Source organism: Bacillus rossius, chromosome 3 (assembly GCF_032445375.1).
Source record: "Bacillus rossius redtenbacheri isolate Brsri chromosome 3, Brsri_v3, whole genome shotgun sequence".
In the NCBI taxonomy this organism is placed as follows: Eukaryota; Metazoa; Arthropoda; class Insecta; order Phasmatodea; family Bacillidae; genus Bacillus; species Bacillus rossius.
This window is the reverse complement of record NC_086332.1, coordinates 7,606,083-7,625,915: the sequence shown is the minus strand read 5'-3', so window position 1 is coordinate 7,625,915 and position 19,833 is coordinate 7,606,083. Positions and strand designations below refer to the sequence as shown.

General features: G+C 44.1%; 2 protein-coding genes across 2 annotated transcripts in view; one reads left to right on the top strand and one right to left on the bottom strand.

Moving 5' to 3' along the window:
* LOC134530156 (unconventional myosin-Ie-like) overlaps positions 1-19,833 on the top strand; it is a 103,276-nt gene that overhangs the window by 20,125 nt on the left and 63,318 nt on the right. The window lies entirely within an intron of this gene.
* Positions 238-18,929, bottom strand: LOC134530162 (uncharacterized). Its single transcript, XM_063364794.1, has 2 exons — positions 18,639-18,929; positions 238-3,362 (listed from the first exon to the last, which is right to left on the bottom strand). Exons 1-2 carry the CDS (start codon positions 18,649-18,651, stop codon positions 3,034-3,036), a joined length of 342 nt encoding a protein of 113 aa, XP_063220864.1. The 5' UTR covers positions 18,652-18,929; the 3' UTR covers positions 238-3,033.

Below are 19,833 nucleotides of genomic sequence, written 5' to 3'. Positions count from 1 at the left end.
TGTTTCTTTCGCCACCAACACAATTGCCCACACTTTGTCTGTAACAATATTGGTCAAGTATTGAATCTCGATGATGTGTGGAAGACTATGTGAAAGATACATTATTTTGTATTTATTGCGTGATAATAATGATTAGAAACATTGTAATTAATATCCATCTAAGTTCTAAAATTTTAGGTACGTCCATATTTTACTTCATATTTGTTTGTTTATATTTACAGTATTTAGTATGCTTCAGAGAGTAGAATATGATTTTATTGAGAAATGTTTGGTAAAATTACAATATTGTTACTGGAATCAACCTATCACAAATTATATTTATGTATGGCTCAGGTTTTAAACTGCACACCTGTGAGAAACAAAATGTACAGTACATAGTTGTTAAGAGGTCTCTTTCGAATGTAATATATTAATGCAATCATTTGCCTATCATACAATATACATCTCTAACGAAGTCCTCTAAACATTTTTCATTTTGGTGATAACTCTCACTAAACATGAATTGTCTATATGTTCGTAAGTATGCTTATCCTCATCTCCAAGAGAACAAATTTTGACTAGTTATTACACAAAATCAACTTGCACATTCCCACACAACATTACAAAAATCTTGAATAATGACCAGCATCATAAACTTGCACTAAATGTCGGTCTGCCTGTCTGCCTGTCTGCCTGTGCGCTTGGGAGACAGTCCAGTGGGTCTGTCTTCCTCCAGCGCGTGGTGTCGTCGCCCACGTCTTGGGCCACCAGTATCAGCTGTATGAGGCGGCTGAGCTCGCGCGGGTCGTGGTACTGTTGGGTGGAGCCCTGCCTCATGAGGTCCAGGGGAAGAGGGTCACACCTCGTTGGAGGTGTAGTCTGTCTTCCTCCAGCGCGTGGTGTCGCCGCCCACGTCTGGGGCCACCAGTATCAGCTGTATGAGGCGGCTGAGCTCGCGCGGGTCGTGGTACTGGGGCGTGGAGCCCTGCCTCATGAGGTCCAGGGGAAGAGGGTCACACCTCGTTGGAGGTGTAGTCTGTCTTCCTCCAGCGCGTGGTGTCGTCGCCCACGTCTTGGGCCACCAGTATCAGCTGTATGAGGCGGCTGAGCTCGCGCGGGTCGTGGTACTGTTGGGTGGAGCCCTGCCTCATGAGATCCAGGGGAAGAGGGTCACACCTCGTTGGAGGTGTAGTCTGTCTTCCTCCAGCGCGTGGTGTCGTCGCCCACGTCTTGGGCCACCAGTATCAGCTGTATGAGGCGGCTGAGCTCGCGCGGGTCGTGGTACTGTTGGGTGGAGCCCTGCCTCATGAGGTCCAGGGGAAGAGGGTCACACCTCGTTGGAGGTGTAGTCTGTCTTCCTCCAGCGCGTGGTGTCGTCGCCCACGTCTTGGGCCACCAGTATCAGCTGTATGAGGCGGCTGAGCTCGCGCGGGTCGTGGTACTGTTGGGTGGAGCCCTGCCTCATGAGGTCCAGGGGAAGAGGGTCACACCTCGTTGGAGGTGTAGTCTGTCTTCCTCCAGCGCGTGGTGTCGCCGCCCACGTCTGGGGCCACCAGTATCAGCTGTATGAGGCGGCTGAGCTCGCGCGGGTCGTGGTACTGGGGCGTGGAGCCCTGCCTCATGAGGTCCAGGGGAAGAGGGTCACACCTCGTTGGAGGTGTAGTCTGTCTTCCTCCAGCGCGTGGTGTCGTCGCCCACGTCTTGGGCCACCAGTATCAGCTGTATGAGGCGGCTGAGCTCGCGCGGGTCGTGGTACTGTTGGGTGGAGCCCTGCCTCATGAGATCCAGGGGAAGAGGGTCACACCTCGTTGGAGGTGTAGTCTGTCTTCCTCCAGCGCGTGGTGTCGTCGCCCACGTCTTGGGCCACCAGTATCAGCTGTATGAGGCGGCTGAGCTCGCGCGGGTCGTGGTACTGTTGGGTGGAGCCCTGCCTCATGAGGTCCAGGGGAAGAGGGTCACACCTCGTTGGAGGTGTAGTCTGTCTTCCTCCAGCGCGTGGTGTCGTCGCCCACGTCTTGGGCCACCAGTATCAGCTGTATGAGGCGGCTGAGCTCGCGCGGGTCGTGGTACTGTTGGGTGGAGCCCTGCCTCATGAGGTCCAGGGGAAGAGGGTCACACCTCGTTGGAGGTGTAGTCTGTCTTCCTCCAGCGCGTGGTGTCGCCGCCCACGTCTGGGGCCACCAGTATCAGCTGTATGAGGCGGCTGAGCTCGCGCGGGTCGTGGTACTGTTGGGTGGAGCCCTGCCTCATGAGGTCCAGGGGAAGAGGGTCACACCTCGTTGGAGGTGTAGTCTGTCTTCCTCCAGCGCGTGGTGTCGTCGCCCACGTCTTGGGCCACCAGTATCAGCTGTATGAGGCGGCTGAGCTCGCGCGGGTCGTGGTACTGTTGGGTGGAGCCCTGCCTCATGAGGTCCAGGGGAAGAGGGTCACACCTCGTTGGAGGTGTAGTCTGTCTTCCTCCAGCGCGTGGTGTCGCCGCCCACGTCTGGGGCCACCAGTATCAGCTGTATGAGGCGGCTGAGCTCGCGCGGGTCGTGGTACTGTTGGGTGGAGCCCTGCCTCATGAGGTCCAGGGGAAGAGGATCACACCTCGTTGGAGGTGTAGTCTGTCTTCCTCCAGCGCGTGGTGTCGTCGCCCACGTCTGGGGCCACCAGTATCAGCTGTATGAGGCGGCTGAGCTCGCGCGGGTCGTGGTACTGTTGGGTGGAGCCCTGCCTCATGAGGTCCAGGGGAAGAGGGTCACACCTCGTTGGAGGTGTAGTCTGTCTTCCTCCAGCGCGTGGTGTCGCCGCCCACATCCGGGGCCACCAGTATCAGCTGTATGAGGCGGCTGAGCTCGCGCGGGTCGTGGTACTTTTGGGTGGAGCCCTGCCTCATGAGGTCCAGGGGAAGAGGGTCACACCTCGTTGGAGGTGTAGTCTGTCTTCCTCCAGCGCGTGGTGTCGCCGCCCACGTCTGGGGCCACCAGTATCAGCTGTATGAGGCGGCTGAGCTCGCGCGGGTCGTGGTACTGTTGGGTGGAGCCCTGCCTCATGAGGTCCAGGGGAAGAGGGTCACACCTCGTTGGAGGTGTAGTCTGTCTTCCTCCAGCGCGTGGTGTCGCCGCCCACGTCCGGGGCCACCAGTATCAGCTGTATGAGGCGGCTGAGCTCGCGCGGGTCGTGGTACTGGGGCGTGGAGCTCTGCCTGTGTGGTGGCTGTGGCGGGGGTGGGATCTGCTTGGGCAGCTCGCTGGAGGTGACGGGCGCATGGCCCGGCTGGGCGGTGGCGTACTGGTGCTGCGGGTGGGAGGGGGGCCGTGGCAGCACCACGGGTGCCTTGCTGGCGGCCACCAGGGCGCAGCACGACGCCAGCAGCAGGGAGAGACTCGCCCGTGCCATTCCTGCAAGTAAGCCCGAGCGTTCCGTCACTCCCCCACACACGCCACTCGTGTATAAGTAGTGTGCTCCAGCTGGAGTGGTCCTTTTGGAATTGCTGTTAGGAGTTCAAACGTTAAACTGCTTTGCTGAAACTAATATATGCTGTCTGTTAAGACATGCGTAAGACGGGCTACTAAGTTTAATTTTTTTCACAGTTTTTGACAGTAATGACTGCCAGAAGTCAATTCCAAAATGTTCAGTGTAGCTGGAAAGCTTGGTGCATACTGTGAACACTAGCATCATCTTTGGGTTAGACATGTATATTGCACTCGTGCTAGTTTATATTAGAAAAAAAAAACTGATTTTGCTTTATGCATACCTACTCAGTTTACAAATTCTGCAGATTAGAAGAAAAAAAATTTTTTTCGGAGACAATGAATGAAATGATTTTTTAACTTTATTTAATCATTGGAATAATATTAACAAATCAATGATTTCATCATTGATTTGATACATTTATACGTAAATTTATTTATTTTTGCTGATTTTGATATTTAGCAGTGAGATGGAAGTTGATACTAAGCAGTGCTAGAAAATTGTTAATTAACCACGCAACAACTGTACATAACATCAGTCATAGGCATTACAACACAGTTTACCATAGTCTTCGTCACCGTTACCATCAAACCTCAATCCCTCGTTACAACTAAAACAATGTTTGAAGTTGGTCTGCGCAAGATCCAGCTGCAACACAGATGCTAACAACATGACATTGTTTGAAAGTGACAGTTTCAGAAAACTCCTGTTTGTACCCAAGGTCATCACGGTTAGAGGCGGCTTGGGACACTTGTCTCCCCTCCAGCTTCACATTCAAATCTTGCGGTCGGTTACCCAGTATTCAAGAGAAGTGGAAATTTTCATACTTTCATTTTTCATACCTTTGTATAGATTTTATGAGCAACACTATATACTTACAATATGATATAAAATTTATGTTGACTCCATGCTTATGCCTAGTTTCCTTTGCCATCCTGAAGTTTCACATAGTCAGTATATCCATTAAGAAAATAATAGATTTCAAAGAACTGTCCATTCTTCTTGTAAGTAGAGTTAATTTGAATCTCAGAAGTATAACTGTTTTCCTTTCCCTTCTGCTATTTTTTTTATTTTTTTTAAATTTTTTTATTAAATTCACACTGGAGAATTCAGCAATGAGAGTGTCTTGTTGGATGGTGGTAGAGGAAACTATGGATGCAAGATTGGCCAGTATTAGGTTTTAGCCAAATGTTTTGAACATTTAAATTGTCACTGTGCATCATTGGAGAGTTGATATGTTGGCAAGTTGTTTTTAAGATGAAGGATTTTATTATAAGTTTAACTATTTAAAGAAAAAGAAGTTTATGAAGAGTAGACACAAATCAAATTAACAATGCATATATGCAAGTAATACCAATGAGTAAATTGAAATGTAACAAAATTACATAATGTGGTTCATGAAGATTTGAAATTCAAATGACCAATAATTTTATTAGTTTTGTATAGGAAAAAATTTTAAATATTTATTTTTGCAGTCATATAATGTTATATATATTTTTTTTTCAAACTGATATACATATTATATAACAGTTATTTTTACAAAAGAAAGATGATATTTGTTTTAGAAAAATAATTTTTTAGGCCAATGGGAAAGTGAAAATATTATTGTAACAGGATTGGCTAAAATTGTCTACAGTAACCGTATAGGAAAACGTCAAAGCAGCATGGCTTTCACAGTGTTATCCAAACCACTCGGGTACAGACTTATTGGTTATTGCACATAAATGAATATGACTCATACTGGAGGTCATAATTAAACCATCATCCCTTACGTCATCACACGATTGTGACTCTTGACAGATTGTTATAAAAGTTACATCTAAATTTCTCAAACTAAAACAGTCGGCCTTGGAAAGACTTATCAAAAGCCGTAAGTTATTAAAATGTATTTTTTTTTTTTTTTTTTCAATTTCAGTATAGATGCTTAATGTAAAAAAAAAATATTTCAGAGAGGTAGGTGTGTGTGACTGTGCACTTTGTCAAGTGTGGAAACAAATTCAAAACAGTTGAACATTGAAACGAGTGAAAGTGTTATAAGGTGAATGCAGAAGTAGGTAATCGACGTCAGTTGAGCCGGTCTGCTCTGTAATGTAGTTCGCCGGAGGAGGCCAGTTCGGCGACAACTGGTCCAAATGTCGGCAGCAGTGGGTCCGGCCGACCTAGTGCCTGCGGGAGGGAAGTTATGTCAGCCGAGTAATTGTGCGGTAACAGGAGCTGTTCCCTCCCCCCCCCCCCTTGCCTCAAGAACCCGGGGGTCGGCTGGCGGAGAAAGGCGAACTGGTTGGAGCAGTTTGGCTTGGAGCAGTTTGGCAATTCTGCTGCACCTACGGGAACAGGCTGAATAACTTAACAAGAGCAAGCTTTTACACTTATGGGCTAGCGCTTGCAGGGTTTCAGTGGTTACTTACTATTTTACCACACTTTAAATAGATAATTTGATAAATGGCTGATTATTTGATGGAATTCCCTGACGTTGGTAATGATTGGCTATATAAAATGTTATCCCTGTGAAAATATTTTTGATGAGTATAAAATGAATTGTTAACAGTGACTACAACTGTATTAATATTATCAATGTCACGCTATTTCAGTCTCAGAAAATCCATAAAATGTGTTCTTTCCTGCCTATGCAAAGGATCACTACAAACTTTAAAAGATGACAATTATTATAAGATAAAACCTGTTGGATCAAACAAACATGAGACTACAACTCTAAGGTATCTTCCCACACAGGGGCGTAGGCAAGGGGGGGGGGGGGGTTTAGGGGTTCACCCCCCCCCCCCCCTAGCACCAAATCCTTAATCAATTTCTTATTCATCACTCAAACAAATTTCATATTAAAATCAATAAAATTTTTACCATTACAATATTTAAATTTAAGTACCGAAAACTGCTAAAATAGCACTATTTTACACCTTAAAATCCTAATTTTCCCGAGGGAGGACCCCCGGACCCCCCACTTTAATACGGGGGGGAGGGGGAGGCAAGCTTCTTAACACCCCCCCATACACAAATCCTGGCTAGGCCACTGTTCCCACATATCGTGTTTGAGTTTTATTTAGTTTTTTTTTGTTGCTGATTTCCGAAGGCATATTTTAAAATCAAAACAATGGAAATTAGGTTGTGTTATCATGCGTGAAAACACAGAAAATGCACACATAGTGATGGTTACGCAACTTGTCAAACAATAGTGTTAACTATGAATCACTGGCCAATCCAGAATGGGGGCCATAGTGGAATGGCCCCCCTCTCTTGGAACCCTGAATAGTTTTCATCTTTTCTCCTAATTCCTAAGCACAGTTTTCCAAACGTTACTAAAGAATTATTTTACTGCAGTGCTATAGATAACAGGAGTTTTTGAACCACAAATGAAATATGCAAAATTTTTAAATTCTAAATGAACTAAAATTGTATTAGAAAATTTAAATTTGTCCTCCCGTGACAAACATTCTATATCCGCCTTTGCTATGAATACACGCCTGATATGTTTGAAAATAGCAGATAATCATCCCGCTTATATTTGATAACAAAATGGGCACTGCAGTGCAACATCCGTAGGCACAGCCTGCGATAAATGCCATGGAATGAAAAAGCAATGAATCAACTGGGTGGGTGAGGTATTAGTCTTGAGGGGGAGGCATGAGCCCTCCCTGCTTGCATGGGGCAGAGGCATGTAGAATGCTGGGTGCCATTAGAAGGTAATATTGTTGCTATTTTTTACCACTAGGAAGAATGAATGAAAGCGTATCAGAATGAAGTTGTTTAAAATATAGGTAATGCATGTTAGAACTAGCAAGTAGCATTGTGAGCAAGGGCCAAATATTACTGCAAAAAAAATTTTACATCATACTTTCTGACACACAAACAGCAGATCTCAGCAATTGTTACTATTTTGAAAATCGGAGCAGTCTCGGTTCTTGTTATAAGAGCTGGTTCACTCTTAAATGAAAATTTTTCGGGGATTCCAGTGTAAGATCGATTGTTACTCAGTATTATTTTGCCAAATACATATCTAAATAGCATGGTCACAAATCCAGTGACATGTTGGCATGTGTCAAGCTATGTGAAATTGTTAAATTCTTGGAAATACAAAAAATGTTAATGCACTTGAATGAAAATAAACCAATTTTAGCAGATACCAATTGAAAACATAATCATAATTTGGGACCACTTTTTGCCGGCCGCTCCACTATGCCCTCCCCCATGCCCCCTCTGTCCTTGTTACGTAACCCCATTCCCCTCCCCGCCAGGGCCGCGGCCTGCCTGCTGACAGGAAGCCTTCTTTTCACAGACGAGAGAGCCAAACTCCCGATCGTGCATCTTCGGGGTTAATTTTGTTCATTATAACTCAGGATAACTAATGGTCAATTAGGTTAGCTACATTATAAATACTTTAAAACATTGTGGGTGGTTGATTTGGTTAAGATAGCTACATTAAAGGTACTGTGAAATCATGTAAACGGTTTCCTAGCCCTGGATAGCTACACATTAAAAAGTTATTTGCTAGGCAACCATCAAATGATTTTACAGTATTTTTAATGTAGCTATACTTACCTAATATTTATAATGTAGCTAACCGCAAAATTGAATGCCACACCGGTTTATACAATGAGATAGAACGGGAAAAAAAAGCGAGCATGAACTTCGGGGAACTTCGGGTGTGGCTCTCTCGTCATTATATATTCACTGCTACTAGTGCCGGCGCCCGCCTGTCGCGTGATCCGTGGAGCGGCAGCGGCGGCGCGACGTCTCGCACGCTCTGTTGGTTATTTCATTACCTTTCATGGACGAGTATATCAACTACATAGCTCTCTCGGATTGCATGTTTCATCACACATTCTGTGTGAACCACACATAACTTAGAAACACACAACTTAGAAACCTCGAAAAAATCCACGTAACTTAGAACTGTTATAAGTTAAAACGATCATACCTAACTTAGAAACACAACGTAGAAACACACAACTTAGAACTGTCATAACTTAAAAACACGTTACTTAGAAACACGTTACTTAGAAACACGTTACTTAGAAACACGTTACTTAGAAACACGCAACTTAGAAACACGCAACTTAGAAACACGCAACTTAGAAACACGCAACTTGGAAACACGCAACTTGGAAACACGCAACTTGGAAACACGCAACTTAGAACATACATAACTTAGAAGATTCTATCTTGTGTGTTTCTAAGTTGTGACAGCACCCCACACTCTGTAACCGGTCGATCAATAAGGCACTATAGGACACGACCAGTCCCTTACACGGGGGAAACGGATTGTGTGTGTCCTGTCGCTCAAATTCCGCACACGTACAGAACTCACGTTTTCGTTGATTTCGTCCAGATGGCAGACCCGTGTCTGGCGCAATTAACTCGTACATAGCCATTTTTGTGATCATCGGGGGACGTACCAATCGTATTGGTATGCCAAATGAAGAACAGTGGTAGCGAAATTATCTTAGAAAGGTTTGTGCAATGGGAGTGCATGACTTGATGTAAGCTTTTGGACATACGTCATTGCTAAACACATGTATGTATGTAGTGGAAAACTACAAAAAAAAAAGAAGAATTTTTTTTTGCTTAATTTGTGTTTTTTTTTTTTTAGTTTTCCACTACAGACATACATGTGTTTAACAATGGCGTATGTCCAAAAGCTTACATCAAGTCAGTGGTAGCGAAACTGTCGTGTAATACATTTTATACACTTAAATGGTCATAACGAGAAATAATCGCGACGTAAGAAGTATTAGAGAAAATTGGAATAACACAGTTTAATTCGTGCGACGGTGCTTCCGTCTCTAGGACTTCAGCCATAACAATTGTATAGATGGTTGTGAAACGTTCGCTAGAACGTGTGGAAACCAGTTTCTAGCCTCGCGCAGGTAGCCGTTTATTAAAACAGTTGCCGTTCTGTTTCCTAACTAGGATTCGGTTTGGACACGTTCTGGAATACAGGTTGTGTTCCAACAAGGCAGTGCTTATTCGCTACCTTACCCGAACGTCTTGGAATACCGCCCTAAGGCCCGTTCTGCAATGGCACGGAGACGGATCACGGGAACCTAGATGGATTTCACGAAACTGAGATTCTACTGTAGCACGTAGACGGAGATGTATCCGCACGGATTACCTCTGCAATGCTGAGCTCTTCGTTTTCGTTGCTCCGTGCGACCGACAGAAGCCGAATACTTGGCTGCGGTGGTAGCTATGTTTGTTTATGTTCTGAACGGGGACGCACCACAACGCTGAAATTTCACAACGCCGAACGTACAATAACGCCGAAAACCATAACGCCGAATGCCAAATTGACTACAACGCCTACAGCTAGAAAACTGTTGTGTACCACAACGCCGAAATACATTAACCCCGAAAAATGACATTGCAGGACTGCCACAAAGGTTAGGTTAGGTAAGGTTAGCACACAAATTCATTCAGTTGTTTTTCATTTTGCTCCTGTGGCCCACCCCTCCCCGCATCAACATTTCTCGGCGTTACTGTATTTCGGCGTTGTGGTTCACAGCAGTTTTCTAGTTGCCGGCGTTGCGGTCAATTTGGCATTCGGCGTTATTGTACGTCCGGCGTTGTGGTAACGACCCCTCCACGGGGGAGAAACTCTAACCACCGCGACTAAGACATAATTTTCCGAAGAAAGTTTCGGACCCGCATGCAATATAGCAGCTTTCATAATACGTTACTAACATAGATACATTGATTGTGAGAAATAATACATGAGCTATTATCAGGAAAATAAACCAGTAAAAAATAATTTATTTTATTTGGTAGCTACAGAAATTTTGCAGTTCATACAAATTTGTAACTTTTTTTTTGACGTCTAATAAATCTATGAACGCCGGCTGCACGCAAGAAAAAGTGTCCCGTAACGCACATTGCCCCACTACGATGTGTCCCGTTACGCTCATCGTACGCTTGCGCCGCATCTCTCTTCCACTCGAAAGGAACAACCATCGATTTGACTTTTCAATCATGTTTTCGTCGTTTGAATATTATTATGTAATTTAACGATCGTCCACCGATTTTCAGCACAATCGGTACGGTTATTTAAAAGTAATGTTGAATTTTCAAATACGTTTTTGTACGAACAATGGTGTTTTACAGTTACACATAATTCAAATTAAACCCGGGATCTTTTGCACAATGTTTTAAAACATATTGTAACACATTGTAAATACGTTTGGTGTATTTGGGATGCGTATTTGTTATAAAATCGTATTATAAAAGCGAAATAATATAATTCCCCTACGGTGCTTCGATCTACGGTGACGGACGCGAACCGATCGAATCGCGCTATCTATTCGCTTCCGCGGCAACTAGGCACTCGTTAATACATATTTTCCTTTGTTTATCGCGAGGGGCGTTATTATTTTATTAAAAAAAGTATATCTTTAAAAGATTTGTGCAATGGGAGTGCATGACTTGATGTAAGTTTTTGGACATACGCCATTGCTAATGGCGTATGTCCAAAAACTTACATCAAAAAAAAAGTATAATCTGTCGGTGAGTGCAGTAATAATGTTATGTTAAATATTTTATTACAGTTTATTTATATGAAAACTTGTTTATAATTATATTTAAACGAAAAGTTAATGTGGTTTTCATTGCTTATTACAACAACAATTTCGGCAATAAAGGTTAATTATTCTTGCATTTTAAAAATCTGATTACTAGTATAATTTCAAGTATTTATTCTTTTATTATTAAAAGAAAAATGATTCAATTTTATTCATAAAAATATGCAATCATTTCATCAATGTTTTGTTATGACGTTGTCATGTTAAACTATCGTCCGTAAACCGAATTTACAGACAACCAATTATTTTTTTTTAATTAAATTAATATTTGTAACCTTGAAATGCAATCTCATTGGTTGCCCTTTGTTACGTTTCCTTGCGTTATGGAAGCAGCAGACGCGATAGTGAAGTGTACCGGGAGATCCGGAAATTCTCTCATATATTTTTTTTTTTCATAACGCGCCCAAAGAAGTAGAATATGAGTTCAACGACGAACGCACGAGAGCTATTGTGGTGATTGTTCAGGAACATGAAAAGAAAAGCGAAGTGGCCAACCACGCACCGAGTCGAGCCTGTCCCCAGCCGCGCCGGCAACAATGGCCGTGCCTTTCACGCGCGGTCCAGTTCCTGTGCGGCGCGCCGCGGCGTGGAAACTGAAGCTGCGGGAAATGGCGCAGTGCGCTCGTTCTGCCCGTCCTGCCCGTGTATTCCGCTTCCTGCTTCCTTCCCCGCGGCTGTCCGTGGATCACGCGCAGCCCGCTGCTGCGGGCCAGACCGGAGGTGTCCAGCCAACAACTGCTGCATGTGCCTGACCACTGACTGAACGTGTCGGGAAGCCTTCTTTCCACAGTCGAGAGAGCTAGACGCCCGATCGTGCATCTTCGGTTGTTTTTTGTACATTGTAAATAAATATGGCGGTGTTGATAAAAGGAAAGACCATAAACAAAGCAACGGTATTTATTTGTACGCCGCCATATTTTTCGTTTGCCGTGTGTCCGTGAATGTTTATTTCGGACAACTCATGATAACCAATGGTCAATTAGGTTAGGTTAGCTACGTTATAAATACTTTAAAACGTTGTGGGCGGTTTGATTTGGTTAGGATAGCTACATTAAAGATACTGTGAAATCACGTAAACTTCGGGTAACTTCGGGTGTGTCTCTCTCGTCTGTGAAATGAAGGCTTCCCTATTGGAACTAGGAGGGATGTCGCGGCAGGGTACACGGCGGGTTGTTCTTCTTGTATAAAGGGGGGAGGGGGGTCGAGCAGGCCGCTAGACGTGGCGTCTCGGCGCCGAGTGAGAGTGTCGCGCGCCCAGTTCACGAGGCGCGCGCTGTCTGCGCCGACAATGGGGCGACAATGGGGCGAGTGCCCGGGGAGAACGACCCACATCCCGTCCTCGTGTGTCGCACACTCTCTCGCAGCCAGCCCGTCAACTCTCAATATAACCTAGAAACGTTATTCTATACGACCGCGTACAAATTATATATATTTAAAAGAGAATTTTGACGTGATAATGTCTTATAAATCGATGAACGCCGGCTGCACGCACGAAAAAAGGCGTGACCCATTGTCACGTTCCGCGTGAGCCGAGCGTGCAAGAACCGGCCAACCACCGTGCGAGAAAATCTTCTATAATATCAAACAGGTTAAGGTATGCAATTTTTTCATCAATGTTTTCTTACGACGTTATCACGTAAAATTATGGCCCGTAAACAGACTTTACAGACAACCCCCTTCTTTTTTTTCTTCAATCAGCAACGCAAGAAAATTATGATTTACGTACAAATGAAAGGCCCAGCGTGAAAATACATCTTTATTAAAGTTATTTGCAGGCATTTATCGCGAATAAATCTGAATGACTATTAGACTGCAAAGAGATGTACCCACAACAGTGGTTTCATCCTTGTGGTTGGCAGCCGTCTGCGAGAGAAGTCGTCGCCTTGTTTGACCGAGCCACTCAGGACGCGTTTGCTTCCGCACTGAATTTCTGTGATTGGTGCTGTAACATTGGACATGCGCTTGGAATAAACTCACCCAATCACGAAACACAGACAATGCTACAGTGTTTTAACTTATAACTAGTCTCGGAATCTTTTCGCGAAATATTATTGGCCCTAATTATGGTATGTCCGCGCCAGGTGTTTCTTCCTTGTGATTGGCGACCTTCTGCAAGATAAGCCACCGCCTCACTGGACTGGGCCATTCAGGACGCGTTTTCTTCCGCGCTGTGTCACTGTGATTGATGTGCCGACAGAAGACTTGTACCTTTTTTTCACAGACCAGAGAGCCAAAACGCCCGATCGTGCATCTTCAGTTTTTTTTTGTTCATTGTAAATAAATATGGCGGTGTTGATAAAAGGATACTAATGGTCAATTAGGTTAGGTTAGCTACATTATACATACTTCAAAACATTGTGGACGGTTGATTTGGTTAGGCTAGCTACATTAAAGATACGGAAAAAAACATGAACTTCAGGGAACTTCGGGTTTTGGCTCTCTCGTCTGTGAAAAAAAGGCTTCCCCTAAGCCGGTGGTGTGTCGAACAAAAATAAAAAGCTGCGCGATAATGTTTAAAACATCCAAGATGGCAAAGCACGGTCCCTTTAACAGCTTCCCCTCCCCCTGGTTGAAATGTGACCGCTTCGTGGTAGTTTGTTGTTCAGAGTGGCTGGGGTGCCGGCCAGAGCGGTGGGCGGTCATAAGGGCGTGGTCTCGCAGCTTGCACCTGCGCGGGCGTCCTTGTCGCCGTGAGTCCCGGCGCCTTGTCCCTCGGCCGCTACACAGCGTCCCACTCTTGGACGCTTTCTCTCTCTCTACCACTGCTTTTAGAGCTGTCCTTGCTCCTTCGCGCTTTCTGTAGGCTCGTCTCTACACATCAGCGGTCCAAGCACCGCCTGGTAGGTTCTCTACTCATAGATAGGGCCATGCATATTTCGCGAAAAGATTCCGAGACTAGCTGAAAGTTAAAACACCGTATCATCGTCTGCGTTTCGTGATTGGGTGAGCTTCTTTCAGGTACATGACGATTGTTAAAACACCAATCACAGTAATTCATTGCGGAAGCAAATGCGTCCTTTGTGGCTCAGCCAAATAAGGCAACTACTTCGCTCGCAGACGGCCGCCAATCACAAGGAAGAAACCGCTGGTGCGGGTATACCTTGTTGCTGCAGTCTAATAGGCGTTCATATTTATTCGTGAAAAATGCCTGCCCCTACTCATTGGTAAAAACCATCTAACTTTCGCGAAAAAGGATTTCGTGATTGGTTGGCTTTCTTTCAGGCACATGGTTGGTGCACGGATCACAGCCTGCATGGTCTGGTGTTCGAACTGCTGTGTGCGCCTGTGGTTGTTGCGCCGATACTCTTTAAATAACGATATTTTTTTTTTTCTTTTAAGTTTGTTAGGAAAACAAAATTTATTTTAATTTAAAAAATTCCGAGATTTTGCATGCGTTAAAACGACCCCCTCCCCCCCCCTTTTCCCTTTCAAAGTTATAGATTGAGAGTAAGGCTAAGAATAAAATGATTTGTACACGTTAGAAGATAATGTTTGCAATAAAAAAAATTGTAACACAAATGTTTATCTTTTTACTTTTGTACACTAAAACTTGTTTGATCGTTCAAAATTATTACTTCTTCAACCACCGACTGCTGCTCCATTAATAATAATAATAAATAAAAAAAACTAGTACCGAAAGTACAGGGAATCTCAATTGCGTTGAAGACTAGTACCGAAATTCCCGGTTCAGAAAAATCTGTAACGGTTCCGGATTCCCTACCCCCGCCACGTCTCCCACCGGCTCGGGAAGCCTTCATTTCACAGACGACAGAGCCACACCCGAAGTTCCCTGAAGTTCATGCTCGCTTTTTCCCCCCCGTAGGTTAGCTACATTATAAATACTTAAAAACATTGTGGACGGTTGGTTATATTAGGTAAGTATAGCTTCATTAAAGATACTGTAAAATCATTTTATGGTTGCTTAGCAAATAACTTTTTAATATGTAGCTATCCAGGGCTAGGAAACCGTTTACATGATTTCACAGTATCTTTAATGTAGCTATCCTAACCAAATCAACCGTCCACAATGTTTTAAAGTATTTATAATGTAGCTAACCTAACCTTTTACAATGAACAGAAAAAAAAAAAAAGAAAGCGAAGATGCACGATCGGGCGTGTGTCTCTCTCGTCTGTGAAAGAAGGCTTCCCGAGTGCGGCCATGTCGGTGGGCGATGAGCGCGTGTGCCGTGTCGCCCCGTCCACGCGCGACGAGGCTGTTTCGCCATCGACCGACCTGCTCTGCGACACGAGACACGCCTGCTTCGTGGACCCAGCGGGCATCTCAGTTTACCTGCGCCAACTTATTACCAACTTCAATGCACCAGAGCCAAGCGCGGCTCCAGAAGGGGGGCTGTGGGGGTGATAGCCCCTCCCGAGATCAATTTTATTGATTAGTGTATATTTATGTTAACGTAAATATTTAATTTCATATGTTAAACTTTTATCTCATCAAAAGTTGCATGGAGCTACCAAGGTTCTGTATTTGAAACCTGTAATTTGTAAATAATATTCCAAGGCCAATATCTGACCACTTTCCTTTTTTTGCAACTACGACTTTTCTTTGTGCGATAGCCCTCTCGAAGTCGCCATTGACCAGAGCAGAATTAAAAAAAAACAGCAAAGCGCATGCATACAAAGAAATAACATCACAAAATAAACTACAACTAACTGAAATCGCAACAGTCACCCAATTATTAAATAATAAAACTTTTTTTTTTGAGATGGTGGAACTGAACTATTACAATTTGTTGGTACAGTAACGGAAAGTATCAAACATCGACAAAAAAAAGTGTATTGAAAAAAAAAACAATTTGCACCCCAAACCTGAACAGAAGAGGAGAACCCAACTTAGGACGTAGACACGAAGCAATTGTAAACCGGGAGTAGTTCAGCGAGATCAAACAGCTACAACGAAAATACTTTCCTCCTTGTGATAACACTGTGTAAAGTGCGTGTTCATTCGGTTGTACGGGAGAAGTAGTTTACACACATTGCTCATTTCGAAACACTCGCGACACTCCAGAGCTCTAAACAGAGAACTTATAAATAGGATATCTGTGCGGAAGGCATTCCCTTTCGGACTCGGGTGCGCTTTAAGGGCTCCGCCTACCCGGTTACACACACGTTGCGCAGAGCTTAGTGAAAAAAAAACCCGCGATTTCAAACACTACTCAAGATATCCGAGTGAGGTCTAATTAAGAAAAGCTTTTAAGAGTTCGCTGAGGGCCGAAAATTACTTTTGATTTTGGATTAAGTTTTAAATCGGTATTTTTAGATGAGTTTAAATGGCAAAAACGCATGTTTTCAGAGCAATTTCTAGGCGTAGAACAACCGGTACAGATTCTTGAAAGCACTTAAGGGACTTGCATTACACTTTTATATTCAATTATACGCCGTATAATGTTAAATGTTACGGTCACCGCTCATATGCACGACGAGAAGACTGCGCGCCAGTCCAGAGGAGACACCACGCTAGAAGAACCAGCGAGCGTCGCGCTTATCATCCCGCCTCACTGGCACACATGCACCTCTAACGAGGCGGGCCTCTTATCGACAGTATCACAAACGAGAAACTTGACGCCGAGTTTGTTGAAAATATTCGGCGGTGGCCAGTCGCCTGCTCTGCCAGTCACGTGACGCGAGCAACAGAGGACCACGCTGGAGTGCTCATTAATGCCGCCCGCTTGTTCATGGAGTGCTCATTAATGCCGCCCGCTTGTTCACGCAACTCGGCCCCGTGGTTGCGTGAGCCACGACGGGAGGAGATGCCAGATGAACATCGAGCACGGCGCGCAGGCGGCTGTTTCGGGGGGGCGGCGCTCTGAACGAACCCGCGAGATTGGAGGCAGCTGGTGTCATCCGAGTCTTTAATTGCAGTAATTACCCTGCCCCCACCCACTTTTCTTCTTTTCGTGAATTATGCTTTGTTTCTATTGCTAAACACTGGTCACGCACTGGTGCGACTATTGGAGCGACTGTGGTTCCGCGCTCACTGCTGTGATGGTGTGACTGTGATGGTGTGACTGTGATGGTGTGACTGTGATGGTGTGACTGTGATGGTGTGACTGTGATGGTGTGACTGTGATGGTGTGACTGTGATGGTGTCACAGTGATGGTGTCCCCACGCCCCAGGCACACGGACTAAACCACGTGGTTGAGCCATGCACTCCCGGCCACCGCGGCGACCCTTCGCGGGTACATGGATGAAAGCAGCAGTCTCTAAATAACAAGAGTCATCATTAAAAAAAAAATACGTCCAATACTTAACAGGATTGTTACCAACTCCAGGTTCAAAACCTATAACGTTGTGACTTCGCTATGAAAATTTAAATTAAAAACTTTATAAGACTTCTTTTCAATAGCGGCCCCAATCTTTGTGGGGCATTGCTCATTTACTTTTTCAGGGCCCTAGTACTATGGATAGGGCCTTACTGGGATCGGGGGTTGGGGTATTGAATAGCCCCCTAATATAAAGTACAAACATTTTAATAATAAACTATTGAAAACTATGCTTTATATTATGAAATATTTTTGTTATTTCTAGAAATATTATACTCGGGTTAGTTTTATTAAGGCTGAGATCAAATTCCGGTTCAAATTGCGTCATATTATATGAGACAATAAAATCTTCGAATGTTTTTATAACTTTAAATCATGAGAACTCTATTGATATTGAAAAGTATTGACTTTAAATTAGACGGGAATAGAAATGAAAATATCCCTTTTCCCGTTAGTGTGGGTATTTTCCACAGACAAGCCACACAAAAAGAACCACAGAAAGCAGATGGCCAGCGCGGGCCCAACGCTGAGCCGGCCCTCACTCTCTTTGAAAATTGAAGAGATAAGACATTTCCGGGAAGCATCCGATTGGCTTCCCGAAATCTGCCCATGCTCGATAATGATGTAACAACAATAATTATTTATTTTACGGAAGATGTGGGTTACAATGTTTTTTTTTGACGTGACAAAGTCTAATAAATCGATGAACGCCGGCTGCACGCACGAAAAAGTGTCCGGTAACGCACATTTTCCCGTTACGCTGTGTCCCGTTACGCTGTGTCCCGTTACGCTGTGTCCCGTTACGCTCATTGTACGCTTGCGCCGCATCTGTCTCTCTCCCACTCGATTGGAACAACCATCGATTTGACTTTTTCGAGGCACATTAATCTTGAAACACACCCATTCGTTTCCTACTTTTCCTATCATCGTCCTATCCTTAACAGAACAACACAGATTGGAAGAAGTTAAATAGCAAACATGTATAAAAGTTATAGTTAAAATAATCTGTTCGTTAAAGTAATAAACATATTTGAATTAATGAGTGCAAATAAAAGTAAATTTATCAATTAAATTGTAGATTTCATTTCACTCCTTTGTATACATACAAAATTGTGATAATACAAAAAAAAACGATTCAATTTTATTCATAAAAGTATGCTATCATTTCATCAGTGTTTTGTTATGATGTTGTCACGTTAAACTATCGTCCGTAAACCGACTGTACAGACAACCAATTTTTTTACTTGATTGGTTCACCGTGCTTTTATTTTAATTCGTCTGAGATATATGAATCATCAGTGTAATTTAGAAGGAATCACAAATGACTACTTAGCTTACCAGTTGAAGACATAGTATGTTAGGGGAAATGCCGGACATTCAGCCCGGGAAGCAACAGATCCACGGGACGAGCTGGAAGTCTCGTCAGCAGCTCCGAGACACTGATGGCTGACGGGAACTGCAGACCTCGCCAGAGGCCGCCGCATCTGCGCGCAGCTTCCACAGATAACAACTGCTGGTGGGTTCAAAGTCGCGTTATGCTCCCGGTTTCATTGTTTATTCATAAAAAAAAATTGGTTGTCTGTAAAGTCGGTTTACAGACGATAGTTTAACGTGACAACGTCATAACAAAACATTGATGAAATGATTTCATACTTTTATGAATAAAATTGAATAATTTTTATCGAATTATCACTATTTTGTATGGATACTAAGAAGGAGTGAAATGAAATCTACAATTTAATTGATAAATTTACTTTTATTTGCACTCATTAATTCAAATATGTTGATTATTTTAACTATAACTTTTATACATGTTTTATATTTACCTTCTTCCAATCTGTGTTATTCTGTTAAGGATAGGACGATGATAGGAAAAGTAGGAAACGAATGGGAGAGTTTCAAGTTTAATGTGCCTCGAAAAAGTCAAATCGATGGTTGTTCCAATCGAGTGGAAGAGAGATAGATGCGGCGCAAGCGTACAATAAGCGTAACAGGACACAGCGTAACGGGACAATGTGCGTTACGGGACACTTTCGTGCGTGCAGCCGGCGTTCATCGATTTATTAGACGTTGTCACGTCAAAAAGCTTTCCTTGCTTTTGTTCCAGGGACCCGTTGCCGTTAGGTAGGCCTGGGGCTGTTTTTGGTGCACGTTCAAGCTATGTTAATACCATACCTGAGATAACTGGCGTAATTTAAACGGCTGATTGCAGCAGTTTCGTTGCCAGTGTTTTATATGACAACACAGCGGTCCTGCATTGTTGCCTAGGCGGGAGCGGGGCGGGCAGAAGTGGACGCGGGAATGACTCCGTTTCGCCACAGCTGTGCGTGCCGCTGTTTTCCCTTGATGAATATTTAATAAGTGTGTTAATGAAGACGGGGCGGGCCGTAGCGCCCGTACGGCGCCGTCGCCCCAGCGCAGCGCGGCGCTCAGGCGGCAATATGGAGGGCGAGAGAAGGAGAGAGAAACACAGAGGAAGAAAGAGAGAGAAAAAATATATATATAGAGAGAGCAGGAAAATATCGAAAGAGAG